Here is a 23614-nt window from a genome sequence, read left to right on the forward strand (position 1 = left end):
ATGTCTCCCTTATTAAAGCCCTTCATCCATTTATAAACCTCGATCATGTCTCCACGCACCCTTCGCCTTTCTAGAGAATGCAAGTTTAACTGTTTGAGTCTTTCCTCGTATGGCAAGTTTCTCAACCCCTGAATCATCTTAGTCATCCTCCTCTGCACCGATTCTAACATTTTGATATCCATTCTATAGTAGGGTGACCAGAACTGAACCGCATAGTCAAGATGAGGTCTAACTAATGCTAAATATAGTTTGAGGAAGACTTCGGGGCTTCTGTTGCTTACGCTCCTTGAAATAAATCCCAGTACCCTATTAGCTCGATTTCTAGCTTGAATGCATTGTGCCCTTGGACGGAGATCAGAGCTCACTAAGACCCCTAAATCCCTCTCGCACCCAGACCTACTTATGAGAGTGTCATTTAAGCAACAGTTATGTGAGGGGTTGTTCCTACCTACACTCAGAATACTGCACTTCCCTACATTGAACTCCATCTGCCATTTATCCGCCCAGTCATATAATCTGTTGAGTTCACCTTGGAGAATACTAGCGTCCTGATCCGACTCAATTACTCTACCGATCTTGGTATCATCTGCAAATTTACTAACATCACTACTAATTCCTGTGTCTAAGTCATTGATATAAATAATAAACAAAAGTGGACCTAATACCGAACCTTGTGGGACCCCACTGTATTTTTTTTTTTAGGAGCTAGATGAACGTTTCATTGTCTGTAACTATGCCAGTTGATAGTTTCTTATACATGTGTCCTTATATTTATCTTTTGAGAGGTTTCTTATGTTTCATGTCACACACGTTGTGGTTTCCCTCTCACTATTTATATAATAACTCCACATCTGTTCTTACATAGCCAGTGTTTTAATGTAATTGTGTCATAGGCAGTCTGCTTGACAAACTCCCACTATGTATGTTCATGGTAACTAGACTGCTATTTAGATTTTTGTATATCGCGATGTCGCGATCACTGGTAGGTGACCGAGCAGTGTTATAGTAGGATATCAATGTATTATTATTATTTAATATCACCACGAATTAGGCATACAATTGTCAATGGAAAAACCCACGACAGATAGATCACGCCACCTTATAGGAATGTCGTCCGTCAGTGTTTACCGTCTCAGTTTTGTATACTTCGCACTCCGATGGTGCGTGGAGGTCACCTTGACATACGTGACCAATTGTAACAATTATTTTCCAACCTGTAACTCGCCACTCCTTCACGAGAGTCCGACTGACACACAACGACAGTCGCTCTCGCTCCGTCGCTTCTTGTACATAAAGGCTACGAATATAATTCGCCTTAAGGAAGCTGAAGTCTTAATCAACACCCTTTAAACGCCCCCCGACAAGCCCGTTACAGTCTACCTGGCAGTATTTGTTTCCCCGGGGGCAGATGAACGGTGCTTCCTTTGTACAGCATTCCAGTAGTTCTCGAAGTACAGCTTCTGGGATGGCGAGGGTAGGTGTAGAGTTGTTATTGTACACACGGTCGATGATGTAGTTGATGGTGCGATCCACGGGGACATTCGTAAAGAGGGATTCGGCGTCTAGTGAAGCAACTCTTCCTCCCGCGTTGTTGTTCTTGAAGATGTCGATGAAGTCTGTTGCTGACTGCAGGCAATAGGTGGTTGGGATGTACGGTGTAAGGAGGGCGCACAATCTCTTTGCGATGTTGTAGGCAGGGGTTGGGATTTGAGATATTATTGGTCTCAATTTGTTGCCTGGCTTGTGAGTCTTGACGTTGCCATAGCAGTATCAACTGTTCCGGACCTGGACCTCGCAGCAGCAAGACGTTCCCCCCACCTCTTCACTACAGTTCCAGCCAACGGTCACCACTCACTCGTCACCGGTCAAGGTGTCAGTGATTGAGTCGTGTCACTACAACCTTTTGACACATTGCAACCTTGTGTACCGGGACGCCGTCTATTAGGGACTGAACTGTCCGCCCTCGGTTGCAGGCGTTGCTATATCGCCTATTGAGAGTGTGAATGTGTGTATGCATGGGCCATCCTTAGTACCTGCCGTAGTACGAAGCCGAACCACGAGGGCAGTGCCACGAGGGGGCCCGCTAGGATAAGCGGGTGGTTATAGGAGGCGGCTGGTATCGTTTGTTAGATTAGTTAGTTAGTTAAGACCCAGAAGGGGCAGCTGTCAGATTTCCTTTTGAACGCCTTTTAGCAGGCGGTGAACTTAGACCTGGCAGCTGTAGGTGGCCACTTAGATTTACATTAGCTGTGGTTCTGGCCTGGCCAGTCTTGTTTATAGGATTATTTCTATAGGTAACGGCATTGCCATGTTGGTTCTCGGACCGCAGTAGGGAAAGGAAAACTACCATCATGGCTAGGGTGAAAATAAAGCACCCTACGCCAAACCAGGATTCGCGGCTCAAACTCCTAGAGATCCTGTCAGTAAATCTAATATATGCCACGAGAATCATCTCAAACAATGATGGGTTTGTAACCCTTACCAACAAAGAGGAGGATATAGATAAAATCTTCAGTGAAGCAGTAACAACAAACCTGAAGAATGAGAACTTCACTCCCATCCTCCCACCAGAGTTACGGTTCAAAAGGACCATTATGATCTTCAATATAGACAAACACATATTTGAACATACAGAGAAGGAAATACAAGAGGAAATCATTCAACAAAACCAATGGATAAAGGAAATAGACCAAATATATAAATTCCCAAACAAAAATATACTGAAAATTCAATTTGCAACCACTGCTTCCGCCAAAAAAGCAACGGAATCAGGAATACTAGGATTCCACATGCGATTACCAGATCATAACATCAAAATAGAAGAATACATTACAATCAATGTCTGCCTTAGATGTTATAAACTGGACGGCCACTACTCAGGAGAATGTAAGAAGGACAAATCATACAAGATCTGCTCAGAATGCGCTTCAACCGAACATACTTGGAGAGAGTGTAAATCAGACGCATAAAAATGCATAAACTGTGCAGGAAACCACAGAACATTGGCTTATAAGTGCCCAGAGAAAAAGGCAATAAGAGAGAGGAAAACAGAGGAGCAACAAACAAGATGCCAAAGAACGTACAGTCAAGTATCAAACACAGCACCGCAACAGCTAAATCCAGCAAATCTCAACATAGGTAAAGATACAGCTGCAACCATCCTGACGTGTATGCTGCATGCTCACTTGGTGAATATAGCTCAACCTGGATCATACAACACCGAGATCAACAAATTGCTTAAAGCTAACAAACTCCCAAGTGTCATTATCCCCGACAACCCGCCTTCACTGAAAATACTAAATACTGCACAGGCTAACTTACAGGCAGCGGAAACCACGGAGGAAAGTCATATGGAGACAGAACGACAAGATAAGAAAACAAAAGCAAACGAGGAAGAGAAGGAAGAACAAGAAACACACACAGAAGAACAAAGAACAAAATCACCAGGAAAAGTGACTATGAAAAAACAGATAAGCGGCAACCAAATAGGATTGGAGATATTCGCCAAGGAAAGTGAAGGATACCCTGAGGCAAACTTCAGCCTAAGGCACTCACAAAAGGAATGCTGAAGGGAACATATAAATGGACCTACACTTCACAGGAGTACAAAGAGGAAGACGTAATGAAGCTCCTCAACGATAATTAAATCAGCCTGAGAGACAGTTGGAGGGTGGTAGACGATGCCATCTTCAGGAAAATACGAAATGGATACAACCCACAGAAGACACCACCTCCAAGCAAAGGAAGAAACAGGATTGAAAGCAAATAAACCATCAGACCGAAACACTCAATAAAAACAAACATGGATATATTAGCAACACTAAAAATTATTCAGCATAACACACAGCACTGGAGGACCAACAAAATAAACTTGACAAACACGTATCTCCAATCAAACCCAGACGTTATCCTCTTAAACAGCCATGGAGCAAAAGATACACAGAGCATACAAATAAAAGGATATAACACATATATCAAAAACACATCAAATGAGTTGCATGACGGATCAGCGATACTAGTAAGAAGCAGCATAAAACATAAAATCCAAGATGACTTCATATCCGACATATTAGAACTTAAAATACAAACTACTGCTGGAACCATCTCCATCGCTACAACATACCTGCCACCCAGAAGACCATACCTTCCATACCCAGATTTCCACAGACTCTTATACAACAACCATCCAACATATATAATAGGCGACTTCAACGCCAAACACATAATTCTTGGAAACAATATAAATAATACAGTAGGCAATGGACTCGCCACCTTCATACGTACAGATTGCGTCAATTGACTTTTCGCGGGCGCAGGTACGAAACTCCAATTGGCGCGAATCGGATATGCCCTTCTTACACGGCTACGAAAATGGGGCCGAGAAAAATTAATTAGCTGGCAACTCATGTCAATGCTTCCTTCATATGGGGTGCTATGACTCATCACCCTCAGTGACTTGTGTAACCGTTTTGTGTGCAATCACCGTTTTTTTCCACCGCTGGCTTTGTTATTTTTTCGCTCGCACTCGCGAGATATTATGTGTTAATTGCATCCTTATCGTTATGTCTAGAAAGTACACATCTCATGACGATATCGTGCGTGTGATAGAGGACCATAAATTAGGTTTGAAAACAAGTGAAATTAGTCAGAACACTGGTATTCTGCCGAGAACCGTGCAGAACATAGTGAGAAGATTCAAGGATGGCGGAGGCGTGAAGGTACCGGCACACGGACACGGGGGAGGCAGGGCTCGCAGCACTGTCCCTCGGACTTTGAACCTGCTAAAGAGGGAGATTGACTGTAACCCGACCCTCACTGCAAGAAAACTGAAGGAACAACATCCCAGCCTCCTCGGTGGCGCGTCCGTTAGAACTGTTCAGCGGGTGCTGCACGATGACCTTGGCTACAGAAAAGTGCGGGCGCGGAAAAAGCCCCTGATAAATGACTCACAGAGGAAGAGGAGGGTATTGTTCGCTAAGGAACATAAAGACTGGAACTTGGAGAGCTGGAAGAGGGTGCTGTGGTCTGATGAAGCCACATTCCGTGTGAGTGACACATCAGGACAGAGAGTGTGGCGCGCGCGGGACTCAGACCCTTGGCTGTGAACTGCATCGCTGCTGCTGTACGACACCCTCAGCATTTAATGGTGTGGGGCAGCTTTGGCTATGGGGGCTTAGGGGACTTAGTGATCTTACCGCAAAATGAGACTGTGACTAAAGAATCCTATTACATCATTCTGAACGAGCATTTGGAGTCATCTTTTGAGAAGAGCGGCACAGACATTCTCCAGCAGGACGGCGCGCCACCACACACGGCAAAACTGATCAAGCACTGGCTATCTGACTGTGGTATTAATTTTATCACGGACTGGCCAGCGAACTCTCCAGATCTTTCACCGATCGAAAACCTTTGGGCCATAATCAAAGCCAGGTTGAGGGAAAAAGACACGTCATCTTTGCCCAAGCTGGAGGTAGAGCTGCGCAGGGCCTGGGAGTCGCTTGATCCTGACCATCTGAAGAGCCTCGCAGAATCTCTTCCCAAGCGCCTAAAAGAAGTTCTCAAGAGGAATGGCAACCCTACCAAGTATTAGTTACACAATTGGTGAGTATTTTGTGCAAAATCAAATGTCTTTATTAATTTATTTACCGGTTAAAACAAGGTATGTATACAAGGAACGCGTATTTACTTATGAAAACAAGCGGTACGAAAAGTCAATTGACGCAGACGTGTACATAGCGGAAAAGCAATACACTTAGGCCCAAATTTTCCAACTTTCTTTGGCCATAACACAAGTTCCACTCTTGACTTGTTACTAAGCAACAACAAGGCAATACATAACATAGACATCAGACCTGGACCACTCACCACTTCAGATCATCTGCCAATCCTTATCAAGCTAACAACAGAAGCAGTGCGGGAAGAAATAATACCAAGACCTGATTACAAGAGGGCAGACTGGGAAAAAATAAGAACCGAAACAACTGAGGAAATGGGTAATATAACAACACCAGTAAACATGAATAAACAAGAAATAGACAGCAAAATTGAAGAATGGTACAATACAATAGAACAGAATGTAGAAAAGCATACTCCCATAAGAAACAGTGTGGTAACACAGAAACCGCTCGACAGCCCTCAACTTAGAAACTTACAGCACCAGTTTGCACAAATTCATCTGCAATCAATAACAGCAGGCTGGACCATACGACAATACCAACAATACAAAACACTCAAAGCAGAAATAAAACACGAAACCGAAAATATAAGAGACAAAAACTTCAAAGACTCGATTGGAAAACTAACAACTCTCACAGAACCAAAAACTTTTTGGAATCAACTGAAAAAACTAAAAGGGGAAAAATCCAACAGCGACCAACACTTAATAAAAAATAACAGAAAACTAACATCAAACAAAGCGAAAGAGCAGGCATTCAGAGAAAAATGGGAACCCGTATTCAGCATAACAGGAGAAGAAAACATCCGGTACGACAGAAACACAGAAAACGAAATTATAAACTACCTTAACGCACACGAACATATACGCACGATGCATCCCCTCTCAGACACAAGCAGACTACAAGGAATGGATCACACAGATGAACTGATATCAATGGACGAAATTAAACGAACAATCAAATCATTTAAAAACAACACTCCGGGCGAATTAATAATAAATAAACGTATTCTGGAAAACCTACCTGAAATAGCTCTCGAAAAGCTACAGGTGATCTATAATCATATATTATCAATGGGATACTTCCCAGAAAAAATTCAAAACAGCTGTTATCAAATTATTACCAAAATAAAATACAGACAACACAAACCCAATAAATTATAGACCAATATCTTTACTCGAAGTCACAGGAAAAATACTAGAGAAAACTATCAACACAAGATTACGAAAGCTCATGGAAACGAAAAACATCTTAAAAGACTCTCACCATGGATTCAGAACAAAAAGAGAAACGGATGCAGCACTCACAGTAATTCACGAAACCGCAGCACACCACACAGCCCGAAAACAGCAATGCTACTTAGTACTTCGAGACAAAAGCAAAGCCTTCGACAAAGTATGGCTGCAAGGTCTACAATACAAGACAGGCCTTCTAGACATCCCACACGTCACAAAAATTTTTCTAAACAACTTTATCATCGACAGAAAAGCCAAGATAAGAGTTACCCACTACACAGGCCCAACATTCACACTAAAAGCAGGAGTCCTTCAGGGGAGCGCTCTGTCTCCACCGTTATTCACAATTTACACAAATGACCTACCAGAGCCAGCAATAGACTGCACAAACATACAATATGCAGATGATATAACTCAAATAATATGTTATGCAGGGAAGTCAAGAACATTAATGGCCAACAGGGTCCAAAACGAGATCATGAAAATAAACGACTATGAGAACAAATGGAAAATCAAAACCAACAAGAATAAATTCAAAATAGTTCCACTGGCGGTAACGAAGAAAAACAACATAACAATTGATGGCACACCAATAAATTACGATGAAAAAGGGAAAATACTAGGACTCACTATAAGCAGAAATGGAATAGAACATCATGTGAGTGAAATAAAGAACAAAGCATTAGGGGCACTAACAGAACTATATAGATTTAAAAACTTACCAACAAAAATCAAAATACACCTAATCAAAACACTTGTACTACCAATACTACAATACCCACACATACCAGTAATAACACTAAGCGACAAAAACACAACGAAATTACAAAAGGTACAGAATCAGGCTCTAAGGTTCGCAAACAATGAACGATTCCCCTATACAAAATCAACAGTAGAAATGCACGAAGAGGCAAAACTGGATCCCGTAAACTACCACATACACATGCAAGCGGAGAAAACATTCCTCAAGATGACATCCATGCATAGCGAGCAATTCACGAGCATAACAGAAAACTACGAGAGTCACAAACCACGCATGGTTTAAAAAGACAAAAAATATGCTGGACAGAGGACCACCGAGGAAAAAGTACACAACGTAAAGCAGGAACGAACACGCTAAGCAAATAAACAAAACACATAAGATAACAAGAAAACAGAGCGACACTAGATACAACATATTAAATGACTAAATTAATGACAAAGCAAGGCGGACAGCCCGCCACCTTTTAACCTCTCACTTTACTTCAACATCACTTCAACAACTTTACTAAACCTATACTCTTATTTCACCACCCCCTAATCTATCCTATATCTTTAGATTAGACAAGCCATTCTCTCCGGTATCCTTACCAAGGAAAGAAATCGCTACTGAGGAGGGGTCTAGGACCCGAAATCGCGATCTAGCGAATATGACTAGTTTCGGCGAACTCATACAGCCGATTAAGAAAGAGTATAAGACTATCATAAGATATAAGGAGAATATCTTAAGATAAATAATCAATGCTCAACTAGCTATCACATTCAATGATATATATATATATATATATATATATATATATATATATATATATATATATATATATATATATATATATATATATATATATATATATATATATATATATATATATATATATATATATATATATATATATATATATATATATATATATATATATATATATATATATATATATATATATAAAAATATATATATATATATATATATATATATATATATATATATATATATATATATATATATATACGTATATATATATATATATATATATATATATATTGGGGAGGCGGTATAAATGGTTAGCGTGACGGCCCCGCGTTCAGGAGCTCCTGGAGGGACGCTGGTTCGAATTCTGGCCGCTGCACAGCTGAGGTTTTTCAGTTACCGCCGAGTGGCCTAAGACTACGCACATGCTGGCCTGAAAACCATCCATCAACCCGGGCTCTACATAATCTCTCCAAAGAGAGGCTCAAAGATGAGTTCCGTGGGGCAGCATGAGCCAACACAAGATGGAGCCACTATAAACACTCGCTTGCGCTAGAACGGGCTGGGCAGACCATCAGGACCCACCCGGAAGAAGCCTTGGGCCGAACATCAGGACCCACCGGGAAGAAGCCTTCCGGCGCATATATATATATATATATATATATATATATATATATATATATATATATATATATATATATATATATATATATATATATATATATATATATATATATATATATATATATATATATATATATATATATATATATATATATATATATATATATATATATATATAACAAACCACGTACTTTCTGAATAGAAATCAAGGCGCATACCAACCATGCCACCTGATGAGCTAAAAGACTTCACGCCAGAGGTTGCATTTAAGCAGCCAACCTGACGCCCCACCCTCTTTGGTGAAAGGAGGTGAAGTCCCTCACGCTCAGGGCAGTCGGAAGCTTAATCAATCCCAGACGACACAAACTGTATATATATATATATATATATATATATATATATATATATATATATATATATATATAGAGATAGATATATAGATATATATATATATATATATATATATATATATATATATATATATATATATATATATATATATATATATATATATATATATATATATATATATATATATATATATATATATATATATATATATATATATATATATACATATATATATATATATATATATATATATATATATATAGATAGATAGATAGATAGATAGATAGATAGATAGATAGATAGATAGATAGATATGTAAGTTGCCGGTTCACCCGTCTGAGGTATGCATTATCGTGCGGTGGCAACCTGCTGTCACGCGGCATGTCCGATATCGTGGATACTGTATAAAAGCTTACGCATAGAAAACAATCGTCAGAATTATTAATATGCAGGTAACACTAACAAATACCGTGAATTATACTTGATTTAGAATTGAAAATTATTAGCACTGTTGCAAATGTCGATTTGCAAGATCGCTGAATTATTTTGACTAAACAGCCTTGGTTTTCTCCGCTAAACAGAAAATTAGTTGGTTTCATATTAACTAAACAGCTGTCTACAACAGTATTAATAATTTTAACTGAAAATCGACTACATCTGACAGTAATTGTTATTGTTGTTTGCAAATTGAAACTGACAATTGAACCTAAGGGGCTATGACGTATCATCCACGCAATCAGACACACAGTGTGACGGTAGATTTCTTGTGGACGATACTGCATACCCGAGACTTGCGTGACTGGCATAAGTGCGGCACACGACCATGATTAGATCAAGGAAAAGCAACATTGGTTCCGGGAGTGAGAAGAGGTCATTCATGGGGATCATTGATTTTTTCTAAATTGATTTACGGTGAGTCTGGGCCTAAGGCTGCCATACCTCTTACAAAGCCAAATATTTAATATAATCTATGATTACATATCTATATTCTACTCGCGGTGCGGGTATTTTTTTTTTATATGCTGCCTATAGCGCCGGTACGCTGTCTGAAGGGGCCTTTGGCCGACCCCATCCCGTAAGTGGCGCCAGCGAGTTATATTTATAGTGGGTTTACTTGCTTGGCCTTGGTGCACCCGGGGCTCCTTTAGAACGAAGTCGATGAAGTTAAGGTTAACGAAGGTTTGAGAAGTATGAGGGCAATCTTGGGCCAATCGGTGATGGTGGAATATTGCTAACGTCCTTCGGGGGGACTCGCAACTAAAGCCCCGTTCACACTGTGCCGACTCTGGGCCACGACAACCCAGCGACTTTTCCATTTGACAAGTTGGTTCCCACGCTCCAAGAAGGGGGGGAGGTTTTATTGGGGTCTTGGTGTCTTGCCGACTGTCTGGGACATTCGGCCAACTAGTTGCCACCATGTCGTGCTAACCCTCACGACTCCATACTCCCTTCACGACGTCGGCGCAGCATTCGGCAACAGTCTCAAGACCTCTTTCAAGACATGCCCGACCCTTTCACATCAACACCCAAGACCTCGTGTACCCCAGAGTCGTGGGTAGTCGTGGCCCAGAGTCGGCACAGTGTGAACGGGGCTTAAGTTCTCGGGCTTACCTAGCCCGCACGCTGACCACTCGACCACCGCCTCTCCAGATAGTAGACTAGTATGGTACTTTTGTTTTTTTCCCCCAATAATTTAACCGTTGCGAAAGCTTGGACCCATGGCCCCGATGCGTCACGCTGATGCACCTGGCGACAGCTGCCTTGAGCCGCGGTGTGCATACACGTGGCACCGTTTGGCGCACAGGATTGGTCCAGCACGAGGAGAGGATTTGCCTTTCACGGGAGGACACACTGACTTGACAAATTCATGTACCTGCGCGAGCCTCAAGCGCTTCAGAATTTGAATGCACACGTACACGCCTGCATCTGATGCTCCGACACATCCAAGCACTTAGTGTGATGGCATCATTTTTAGTAATGGTGTGGGGGAAGCGTGATGAAAAGAAATGATTTAAAGACTCTATTGATTTTCCAAGGGAAAACCTGCTTGGTGCGAATGCAGGAAAAATTCCATGTTAACTTTTGATGAGGCATTAATCTGTGACAGTTAGTCCTTTCATTCCGCGAAAATTCTCTCTCTCTCTCTCTCTCTCTCTCTCTCTCTCTCTCTCTCTCTCTCTCTCTCTCTCTCTCTCTCTGTGTGTGTGTGTGTGTGTGTGTGTGTGTGTGTGTGTGTGTGTGTGTGTATATATATATATATATATATATATATATATATATATATATATATATATATATATATATATATATATATATATAAGGGGAGGCGGTAGCTGAATGGATAGCGTGACGGCGCCGCGTTCAGGACGACGCGAGTTCAATCCCCGCCCGGTGCCACCAAGCTGGGATTTTTCAGTCGCCGCCGAGTGGCTTAAAACTACCCACATGCTATCCAGAAGACCACCTATCAACCCGGACTCTATATTCTAGGATTAAAGATGAGCTCCGGGAGGGCACCATGAGCCAATGCAAGATGGCGCCACTATAAACACTCGCCTGCGCCAGAACGGGCTGGGCCGACCATCAGGCCCCACCGGGAAGAAGCCTTGGGCCGACCATCAGGATCCACCGGAAAGATGCCTACCGGCGCAACAGGCCGCAACGTAAAAAAAATAAAAATAGATAAATAAATAGATAAATAAATAAATAAAAATTATATATATATATATATATATATATATATATATATATATATATATATATATATATATATATATATATATATATGTATATATATATATATATATATATATATATATATATATATATATATATATATATATATATATATATATATATATATATATATATATATATATATATATATATATATATATATATATATATATATATATATATATATATATATATATATATATATATATATATATATATATATATATATATATATATATATATATATATATATATATATATATATATATATATATATATATATATATATATATATATATATATATATATATATTATTGTATTTTTTCACGCCCTTGAACTATATATATATATATATATATATATATATATATATATATATATATATATATATATATATATATATATATATATATATATATATATATATATATATATATATATATATATATATATATATATATATATATATATATATATATATATATATATATATATATATATATATATATATATATATATATATATATATATATATATATATTTATATATATATAGATAGATAGATAGATAGATAGATACATATATATTTTACATATATATATATATATATATATATATATATATATATATATATATATATATATATATATATATATATATATATATATATATATATATATATATATATATATATATATATATATATATATATATATATATATATTACAGAAAAATAAACAGTTCAAGGGCGTGAAAAAAAAAACAATAATGAAAAAAAAAAGCCCGCTGCTTACTGCTCCCGAATAGAGTACAGAGGAGTGGCCGAAAGTGAGGTTAATTTCGTGAGGAGAGGTGTCCTGATACCCTCCTCTTGAAAGAGTTCAAGTCGTAGGCAGGAGGAAATACAGCTGAAGGAAGATTGTTCCAGAGTTTACCAGCGTGAGGGATGAAAGAGTGAAAATGGTGGTTAACTCTTGCATAAGGGGTTTGGACGGTATAGGGATGAGCTTGATTAGAAAGTCGTGTGAGGCGAGGCCGCGGGAGGGGGGGAGGCATGCAGTTAGCTAGTTCAGAAGAGCAGTCAGCATCAAAATATCGATAGAAGATAGAAAGAGAGGCAACATGGCTGCGGAATTTAAGAGGTAGAAGACTATCAGAAGAGGAGGAGAGCTGATGGGACGAAGAGCCTTAGGTCCGTACCAAGAGTCGTGAAGGTCGAGCCGCGTACCTTTCCTTCGACGATATAGGCACGGCCTCAGACCGTGCCTTCAATCCTTACCACAAGTCGCTGGGAAGGTAAATGCACATACACACACTGCAACCTTCTTTTCACCTACCAGATCTAATGCACGCACACACATACAAGCACACAGTGCTATTCATGGAGGTACAATACCTCCATGGTGCTATTACAGCCATAATATTGTCCGTTTCATTCCGTCTGTCCACTCGTGAACGTAGATGTGGCACCTGCGCTTTGTGAGTTTATGATTGCGTGAAGATCATTTGAATGTTTGTGTATACAAAAAATCCTCAAACCATTGTATATGAACCGCAAACAGAAGATTTGCATCGATAATATACCATACAAGAACACGAAGAAACAACTTGTATATCAAACAGTATAGTTTGATCATACTCGAACGATCTTTAGCCTTTCAGATACTCATATTTCATCTCATTAAGGGATATAAAGTGACATACGACTCTGCAAGTGTCTATATATATATATATATATATATATATATATATATATATATATATATATATATATATATATATATATATATATATATATATATATATATATAAGGAATTTTGGTGTTGCATGTATAAATAACATGGGTAGCCTAATATTCGAAATAGCCTAGCATCGCATTCAACAGTTATTATTTATTATTTCATGTTTTTTTGTCCATTATTAATCGTTATTTGCATACAGTAAATCATTAAGATACCCTTTGTTTGCGCTTGTAGAGCCAGATGTCTTAACTGAAATGAGAAAGAATTTGAAAAACCATAGATCGTTGGAGAATGTGAGCCACGAAGGTTCCCGCCTGCTGGCTGGTTCCTCTGTGCTTTGAAGGCGCGTACTGTTGTTGTAAACAAGACAAACATGTTCGCTGCAACTATAATATATGACTTTCCAATTGGGGAAAATATTTTCTCAGGTTGTTTTAACTGAACCGCAACTATTTGCCACGCCAAATTTGGAAAATAAACATATTTTTCCTCGAAGGTCTGAGGGAAGACACGGGGTAGACCTTCTCTTCCCTTCGTATCTCCCGCAGACTTTCGTTCCAAAAATGCTAGTGCCTATAGGTACGCACCGTCCTTCCCCTCGATCTTCGTCGTTAAACCTTCGTGACTCTTGGTACGGGCCTTAGACTCCACTCTGTCCAATAGAGCTGTGTGAGTGGAGCCCCCCACACGTGAGATGCTCACTCAAAATGGCGAACCATAACCATGCCTCGGAGTCTCCGCCTGGGGGGCGGGGGGACCACAAATTCCACCAGGGAGGACTCCCCTTCTGGCTGCCGACTTGAGAGGTGTCCTGATAACTCCTCGAACCTCTTTCTTATCAATGTCTGCAACATTCGCGGTCTTCGTTCTAATTTTCATTCTGTGGAACACCATCTCTCCGCCTCTAAACCTCACCTTCTCTTCCTCATCGAAACACAGGAGAGAGAGAGAGAGAGAGAGAGAGAGAGAGAGAGAGAGAGAGAGAGAGAGAGAGAGAGAGAGAGAGAGAGAGAGAGAGAGAGAGAGAGATTTACATAACCTTACACAGATATCCAGACAACACATACCCTATGGTCCTGACATGGTGGTCTGTCCTCAAATCTAAGTGAAATTATATTACTCAACTGGAACCCAAACTTGGAATTTCGCAAAGTGTCAACGATTATAAACAATATTGATTTGTCCACATTCGTACAGCCATAAGTATTTTAAAACATTTGATCGGTTTTCCTCGGTGGCGACGTTTCTCAAGAGGGAACATGCTAGGGGTTGAGCCTTTCATCACAAGGTTTGTTGCGCAAGGAAGGGATTGTTTCTGTCGCCTGACGCTAAACACCTTCTAATTTAGCAGTGTTCTTTGCATGGTGGGGTGACCAAAACTGTACCGCACATTCCCAGTGGGGTCTGACTAAGTTATAGTAAAGTGGGAGTATTACAAATTTATTTTATAATAAAACGTTTCTTTAAATGAAGCCCAGCGTTCTCTTCATTTTATTTGCTGCGTCGATGCATTGCTGTGAGAATTTAAGGTTTGATACGATTTTGATACCCAGGTCCCAGACGCACTGAACGCTTTTGAGTTTAACGCCACGCATTTCGTAATCGAACCTCTTATTTCTTGTTCTAACTTGAAGAACCTGGCACTTATCTACATTAAAGGGCATCTCCCGTCTATCTGACCAAGCTGAAATTTTATGCAAGTCTTCTTGGAGACTTTGTCTGTCTTCGTCAGTGAGGACGGAGTTACCAATCTTTGTGTCGTCTTCAAATTTTAGCAATGAGATTATTGAGTCCGACGTCCACATCGTTGATGTAAATAATGAAGAGCACTGGGCCAAGAATCGAGCGCTGAGGGACACCACCAGTGACCGGCGCCCACTCTGAGTTAATCCGTCGATCACCACTCTTTGTTGTCTGTTGCTCAACCAATCTGCGATCCATTGGTGTACTTGACCGTCGATACCCAGTTGCTTTAATTTAAAGAGATAATAATGGTGTCTATCCTTATCAAACGCTTTCTGAATATCAAAATATACTACATCCAAGAATTTGGTTACGTCATAAATTGTGAAGATATCATTGTAAAGGGCCAGTAGGTTTGATAGGCAGGATCTCTTGTTACGGAAGCCATGTTGTGAATCCTTTATTAATGAGTGGCTTTCAAGATAACTCACAATTTTGTCTCTAATTATGTTCTCGAGTAGCTTACCTACTACTAAAGTTGGACTAGTGGGCCTGTAATTATCCGTTATTTTTTTATCTCCTTCCTTAAAAATCGGTGTTACGTTAGCCTCTTTCCAATCCAAAGGGGCGACGCCTTGTCGTAAGGACATATTAAATACGGTTGTGAGAGAGGATAGTATTTCGTTCTTTTTTTCTTTAAGTAATGAAGGGTATAATTATATCGTCTGGTCCTGTGCTTTTACTTGTTTTAAGGGACTGAAGAGCTATTAGTACTTCATTGGTAGTTATTTCAAGGTTAGGCAATGCATGCATGGGATTTACGGTAGTATTATTGTCTTCGCTGGTGTTGGTGGTGGTGGCGGTACGACTACTGTATAATTATATTCTATAGTAATAAATACTGAGAAAAATATTTGTTTAACAAGTTTGCAAAGCGGTGGCTTTCAATCACTAATTCGCCGTCACAATTAAGGGTCCAACTCCACTTCTCATTGCCTTCCTGTTGTTCATATATATGAAGAAAGATTTTAGATTATTTTCACAGTTGGCTGCAATGTTTTCTTCATATCTACGCTTTGCCTGACATACTAATCTTTTAACTCGCCGCCTGGCTTCATGGTAAAGTCTAATGTTTTCGGGCGTGTTTTGTTCTTTCTTTAACCTGTAAGACAATTTTCTCTCGTTAACCGAATGTTTAATTTTGCTATTAAACCACGGTGGGCTTTTATCAGTGTTACTTCGCTTCTCGCACAATGGGACAAATGTTTTCTGCTGAGTGAGTAAATGATTTTTAAAGCTTGGCCAGGCTTCCTCTACGTTGCCATCATCTGATAGTTTTATTTCCGTTAGTTTTTGTCGGATTTCTACGAAATTTGCTCTTTTGAAATTGGGCACCTTTACTTTATTTTCAGTCACTGTTGTTTGAGCTCTAATGTCGACGCGCACTAATCTATGATCGCAAGAACCGAGGTGTTCTCCTGCCGTGACACTACTGACTAGGTTATCTTGGGTCGCTATAACAAGGTCTAGAATGTTATTTTGTCGAGTTGGTTCAGTAACCATTTGGCTTATGTAATTTTCTTCTAAAAAATCAATAGTTCTATGTGACTTGCCTTCTGTACCTGACAGTGTCGCCCAGTCGATATGGGGGGATTAAAGTCTCCTAATATCAGTGAGTCGCTGTTATTAAGTGATTGCCTTAAAACGCTGTACATTTCAACATCATCGAGAGAGAGAGAGAGAGAGAGAGAGAGAGAGAGAGAGAGAGAGAGAGAGAGAGAGAGAGAGAGAGAGAGAGAGAGAGAGAGACTAAACCTAGCCTTCCGGTTCAAGGTCTTGAACGAATTAAAAATGCAGACACGTTTCTGAAACTGAATCCGTGGAAGTGATGGCGGGAGTGTGCGTGCCGGGGTCGAGGGTGGCGGGGAGGGACAGCTCTATGGCTATATAATCACAGGCTGAGAGCTGGATGACACCATTCCTCTTCCGGGGGTCGTTAGGAGAAGATGGGCCGTCACATGTATTGGCTGGCATTTGCCTTCTGCACCCTCGCTCTTGCGTCCTCGAAGGTAAGTGATATATATATATATATATATATATATATATATATATATATATATATATAGATATATATATAAATATATATATATATATATATATATATATATATATAACGTATACACAGTGAGTACGTAGGAAAAAACCCACCGAAACAGGCGTATGCCACTCTCGATAAGCTATTTACGGGAATCGAGGAGGGTGCTGCAACCCACCAAAGACTCTTCCTGTCTCCTCTCTTTCGGTTACCCAGTTGTCTCATCAACACCAGAGATTAGTTCAGCATGCTCTCTATAGACAAATCCTCTTACTATCCACTTAACACTACATACATGAAGCAACGCATACGATTTCTTTTTTTTTTCAAAAATTTATGATTGCTTCACTAGAAAATGCCTCAGAGTTCCCGTTTAGAGGGGGGGAGGGGCACAAATGCCCCCGAGAGGACTCCCCTTTTGGCTTTCGATCTGAGAGGCGTCTTGATGGCACTTCTTTATATATATATATATATATATATATATATATATATATATATATATATATATATATATATATATATATATATATATATATATATATATATATATATATATATATATATATATATATATATATATATATATATATATATATATATATATATATATATATATATATATATATATATATATATATATATATATATATATATATATATATATATATATATCAACTTCTGCAACATTCGCAGTCTTCGTTCCAATTTTCATTCTGTGGAGCATCATCTCTCCTGTAAACCTCACCTTCTCTTCCTCACCGAAACACAGGTCTCGGCGGCTACTGACAGTTATCTCTACTCTGTTAATACTATCTCTATCCCAAATTTCAATCCGAAGCTGGATGTTGTGTCTACGTACGCAACGACATCACGTGCTCTCGTGATGACCTAGACCTCATAATTTTCCATCATCTGGGCTGGAATTCACAAACATACTCACTAACTACGAACTAACATAACTACGCACTATTGATTTAGCGACCGACGTTAGCTTCAGATTCACAAAGCAAACTTTAGATGGTAGTTAGAGGCGCGCTAAGTCAGCGAGGCCGCTGATTGGTTGATTACGTCATTGGCCTTGCAGCGAATCACAAGCATGTTCACAAAACCGTCAGCCAATCGTAGGGAGGCCTCTCCAGCTGCTGGTTCAAAAGAACCCGTTCTCTTTTCCCATTTTCTTTCTTTTTTAGGCAAACTGTACTGAATCATAATCTATGAACTATTATTTCGTTGTTTGCTGCACATTTACGTCAAGGTAACTCTGCTGTTCGATGTCTTGTTATCTAAGAACATGCTTAAGGGGAAGAAAAAAAAGATAAGGAGGAGATTGAGGCAGGAAGAGAGCAAATTAAAAATAATGTAGCACATATATATACCGAGGCAGACAAGGACGGAAGGAAGGAACGAGGAAAAGTTAAGACTGTCTTGCCATATCTGCAGCCCAACTCATGGGCTGTCACCCGACAAAGGTCCATGGTCCCACGGAGGGACAAATGTAGAGATGGATGGATGATCGAATGGATGAGGAGGTAGGAAGATAAAGGAGGAGGGAGGTCTGGCAATCCCCCGGCCGGGTGTTGCCATACCGCCCACACTTATCATATACCTCTCAAAGTGTGTATATCTCATCATTTTATAAAGAAATGGGCTTCCTCTACTCGCAAAGTTATATTTCAAGGTGAAAAACGCGGTTTATAAGCATTTATACATAAATATAATGATATTGTTATCGTTTACTACACACCCGAGGCAGCAGTTATTTAGCGTCACACAGAGCGCGGTAAAGGATTGTGAATCCGCGCGCTAACCCGTGACGTCATCGATTAGTTGGTAGTTATTACTGCGCGAGCTTTGTGTATCGCAATGTTCTCAAAACTACGCACTAAGCCTTAGTGAATCTAGGCCCTGGCTAAGACTTCATTGTCACTATAACTAAATAAATTTGTGCGGTTTATTTCTCAATTAACGGTATCAAATATGTGAAATTCTTTGACCACTTGAACTCTAAAGTGGAACACATTTTACTCTGTCTCCCTTCGTTGAAATCTCCGTCCTAGGAGATTTCAATGTTCACCACCAGCTTTGGCTTTCATCTTCTTTCACTGACCAGCCTGTTGAACAAGCCTACAACTTGAATCTCCTCAACGATCTAGAGAAGTTGGTTCAGCACCTTACACGTATTCCCGACCGTCTTGGAGAGAGGCCCAACATACCAAACCTTTTCCTTACCTCTAACCCTTCTGCTTACTCTGTCAAACTGTTCTCTCCGTTGGGCTCCTCCGATCACAACCATATTTCTGTATCCTGTCCTATCGCTCCTGTATACCCTCTGGACTCACCGAAGAGGCGATGCCTCTGGCATTTTGCTTCAGCTCGGTGGGACGACCTGAGGATGTACTTCTTATATTTCCCGTGGAATGATTACTGCTCCCAGGAGAGAGACCCCTCTGTGTGTGCCCAGCGCATCACAGAGGTGATTGTCTCTGGAATGGAGGCATACATTCCACGTACTTTCTTTACTCCTCATGTTAAAGAGTCTTGGTTTAATCACGCTTATTCCCGTGCTGTCAAAGATAGAGAGGCAGCTCACAAAAGATACCAGAGCCTTCGCACTCCTGCTAACCATGATCTTTACATTTCTGCCCGGAATCGTGCAAAATCTATTCTTTGACTTACCAAAACCTCTTTCATAAATAGAAAATGTCAAAACCTTGCTTTTTCTAATTCTTCCCGGGACTACTGGCTCCTAGCCAGAAATGTGTCCTCCAATTTCACTTCTTCATCTTTCCCTCCTCTCTTTAACCCTGACGGCAGCACCGCCGTCTCATCTGTCTCTAAGGCTGAACTCTTTTTCTCAAACTCTGTAAAAAGTCCACTCTGAACGATTCTGGGCATATTCCTCCTACTCATCCCCCCTATGACTCCTTTATGCCTGATTCTTAAGAACGATGTTTTCTATGCCCTCTCTGGCCTCAACTCTCAGAAGGCTTACGGACCTGATGGAGTGCCTCCTATTGTCCTTAACAACTGTTCCTCCGTGTTGACACCCTGCCTGGTCAAACTCTTTCGCCTCTGCCTATCAACATCTACCTTCCCTTCCTACTGGAAGTACGCCTTCATACAGCCTGTGCCTAAAAAGGGTGACCGTTCCAATCCCTCAAACTACCGCCCTATTGCTTTGCTTTCTTGTCTATCTGAAGCTTTTGAATCAATCCTTAACCGGAAGATTCAAAAGCACCTTTCCACTTCTGACCTTCTATCTCGTTGCCAATATGGGTTCTTCAAGGGACGTTCTACTGGCGATCTTCTTACTCTCTTAACTAATTCTTGGTCATCCTCTCTTAGCCGTTTCGGTGAAACTTTCACAGTTGCGCTACGTAGATATATCGAAAGCTTTCGATAGAGTCTGGCACAAGTCTTTGCTTTCTAAACTGTCCTCTTAGGGCTTCTATCCTTCTTTCTGTTCCTTTATCTCCAGCTTCCTTTCCGGAAGTTCTATCTCCGCTGTAGTAGACGGTCACTGTTCTTCCCTTAAACCTATCAACAGTGGTGTTCCGCAGGGCTCTGTCCTATCACCCACTCTCTTCCTGTTATTCATCAATGATCTTTCCATAACAAACTGTCCTATCCACTCATACGCCGACGACTCCACTCTGCATTATTCAACTTCTTTCAACAGAAGACCCTCTCAACAGGAATTAAAAGACTCCAGACTGGAGGCTGCAGAACGCTTAACCTCGGACCTTGCTATCATTTCCGATTGGGGCAAAATGAACCTTGTGTCCTTCAATGCCTCAAAAACCCAATTTCCCCACCAATCAACTTGACACAATCTCCCAAACACCTATCCCCTATTCTTCGACAACACTCAGCTGTCACCTTCAACACTAAATATCCTCGGTCTGCCCTTAGCTCAAAATCTCAAATGGAAACTTCACATCTCCTCTCTCACTAAATCAGCTTCCTCGAGGTTGGGCGTTCTGTATCGTCTCCGCCAGTTTTTCTCCCCCACACAGATGCTTTCCATTTATAGGGGCCTTTTCCCCCTCGTATGGAGTATGCATCTCGCATTGGGGGGGGGGGGGGGGTGCGACTCATGCAGCTCCCCTGGACAGAGGGGAGTCTAAGGCTCTTCGTCTCATCAGCTCTCCTCCTCTTACTGACAACCTTCTACCTCTTAAATTCCGCCGCCATGTTGCCTATCTTTCTATCTTCTATCGATATTTTCATGCTGACTGCTCTTCTGAACTTGCTAACAGCATGCCTTCCCCGCTTCCGCGGCCCCGCTGCACACGACTCATACCTATACTGCTCATCCCTATACTGTCCAAACCCCTTGCGCAAGAGTTAACCAGCATCTCCATTCTTTCATCCCCTTTACCGGAAAACTCTGGAACAGCCTCCCTTTGTCTGTATATCCTCCTGCCTATGAACTGACCTTTTTCAAGAAGAGTGTATCAAGACACCCTTTTGGCTACTCTTTACTTTTATCTTTTGTGGGAGCGGCGAGTAACGGGCTTTTTTTTCTACTCTTTTTGTTGCCCTTGAGCCGTGTCCTTTGATGTATAAAACAAACAAACAAACAAACAAATAAGTGTAGGATAAGGCTGGGGGGAAAAGAGTATTGAGTTTAAATATTTAAGGACACTTTTATATACGCATGTAGGTATGGAAGGTGAGGTGAGGGAAAGAGCAGGGAAGGGCAGATAGGTAGTAGTGTGTTAGGGAGAGTTATGAGAGGAAACAGCATAGCTGGGCACGATAACAGAAAACCTTATTCCCGATAACCGATAACTGATAATGAAAAACCTTAACGGTGATAACCGATATTGGTTAAATGGAGACACAAATATAGGCGATAACCGATAACCGATACCCGATATAAATCCACAATTCCGATACCAGCTTGCGATAAGTCCGATAGGCGAAAACGATACTATATTGATATTTCAAATAAAAAACATAGATGAATTCAAATTTTCATTATCCGTATTTTAGAAAACTTACAAAACCTGAAAACCACACGTTGACACGTATCTATGGACGGTAATACTAGAAACGCTTGAACCGGTGTTGTGTTATTTGAAGTCCCCACCGTCAAAAGCTGGCGCTTTTGTTTACAAACACTGGTCGCTCATGAACTGCACATGCTCAGACCAGCAAGCGTAGACCTGTACAGTCTCACAAAGCTTTAAACCGTAATTAAGAGTTGCTGGAAGGCTGAATCAGACATACAGTACCACTACCACCATCCTCGCTGTTTCTAGAACGACACTCGATCTGTACGAGTTGTATTTATATGTACAGAGTGTCGTTCTAGAAACAGCGAGGATGGTGGTGATCTATGATTAATTCAGCTTTCCAGCAACTCTTAATGTGTTAAAAAGCTTTGTGAGACTGTACAGGTCTACACTTACTGGTCTGAGCATGCGCAGTTCACGAGAGCCCGGTGTTTGTAAACAAAAGCGCCAGCTTTTGACGATGGGTCACCAAATAACACAGCAACGGGTGCCTTCAATACCATGGCATGCTCACAAACGAATATGGAATATCAAATTTGAGGCAATGAATAATCATTCTGGGGGCAAAGTTAAATGATTTTTCTCTTTAATATATTAATTTTTGAGTAACATAAAAAAATAGCCTAGTGTTTAATTTTGATGATCTAAGTATGAAATCTTTTCACCGAAGATATTTCATGTCCCGAAGTTTTTTCATAAAACACCGGGCCACGCATGCGCAGTAGGGAGACAACGTTATTTTTCCGAGGCGGAAAAAAGTAGCGATTATCGCTAATATGCTTGCAAAAGTAACGAAGATACCGATATATATTTAAATAAGTAGCGGATGGCCGATAACCCGACTTTGTTATCAGCGACAAAGTATCGGGATAACTTATCGTGATAACGCCCAGCTATGGAAAACAGTATGAGCATGGGGGTACAAAAGTGAATAGGTAACAGT

General features: G+C 40.2%; 1 protein-coding gene across 1 annotated transcript in view; it reads left to right on the plus strand.

Annotated features, from left to right (window-relative positions):
- The first annotated feature begins 17527 nt into the window (after window positions 1–17527).
- LOC126997104 (protein SpAN-like) overlaps window positions 17528–23614 on the plus strand; it is a 38913-nt gene continuing 32826 nt past the window's right edge. The window contains exon 1 of the mRNA XM_050858166.1: window positions 17528–17624. Coding sequence (XP_050714123.1) covers window positions 17562–17624 — 63 coding nt within the window. The 5' untranslated portion in view covers window positions 17528–17561. The remainder of the gene's footprint in view (window positions 17625–23614) is intronic.

This window comes from Eriocheir sinensis, chromosome 11 (assembly GCF_024679095.1).
Source record: "Eriocheir sinensis breed Jianghai 21 chromosome 11, ASM2467909v1, whole genome shotgun sequence".
NCBI classification, from domain to species: domain Eukaryota; kingdom Metazoa; phylum Arthropoda; class Malacostraca; order Decapoda; family Varunidae; genus Eriocheir; species Eriocheir sinensis.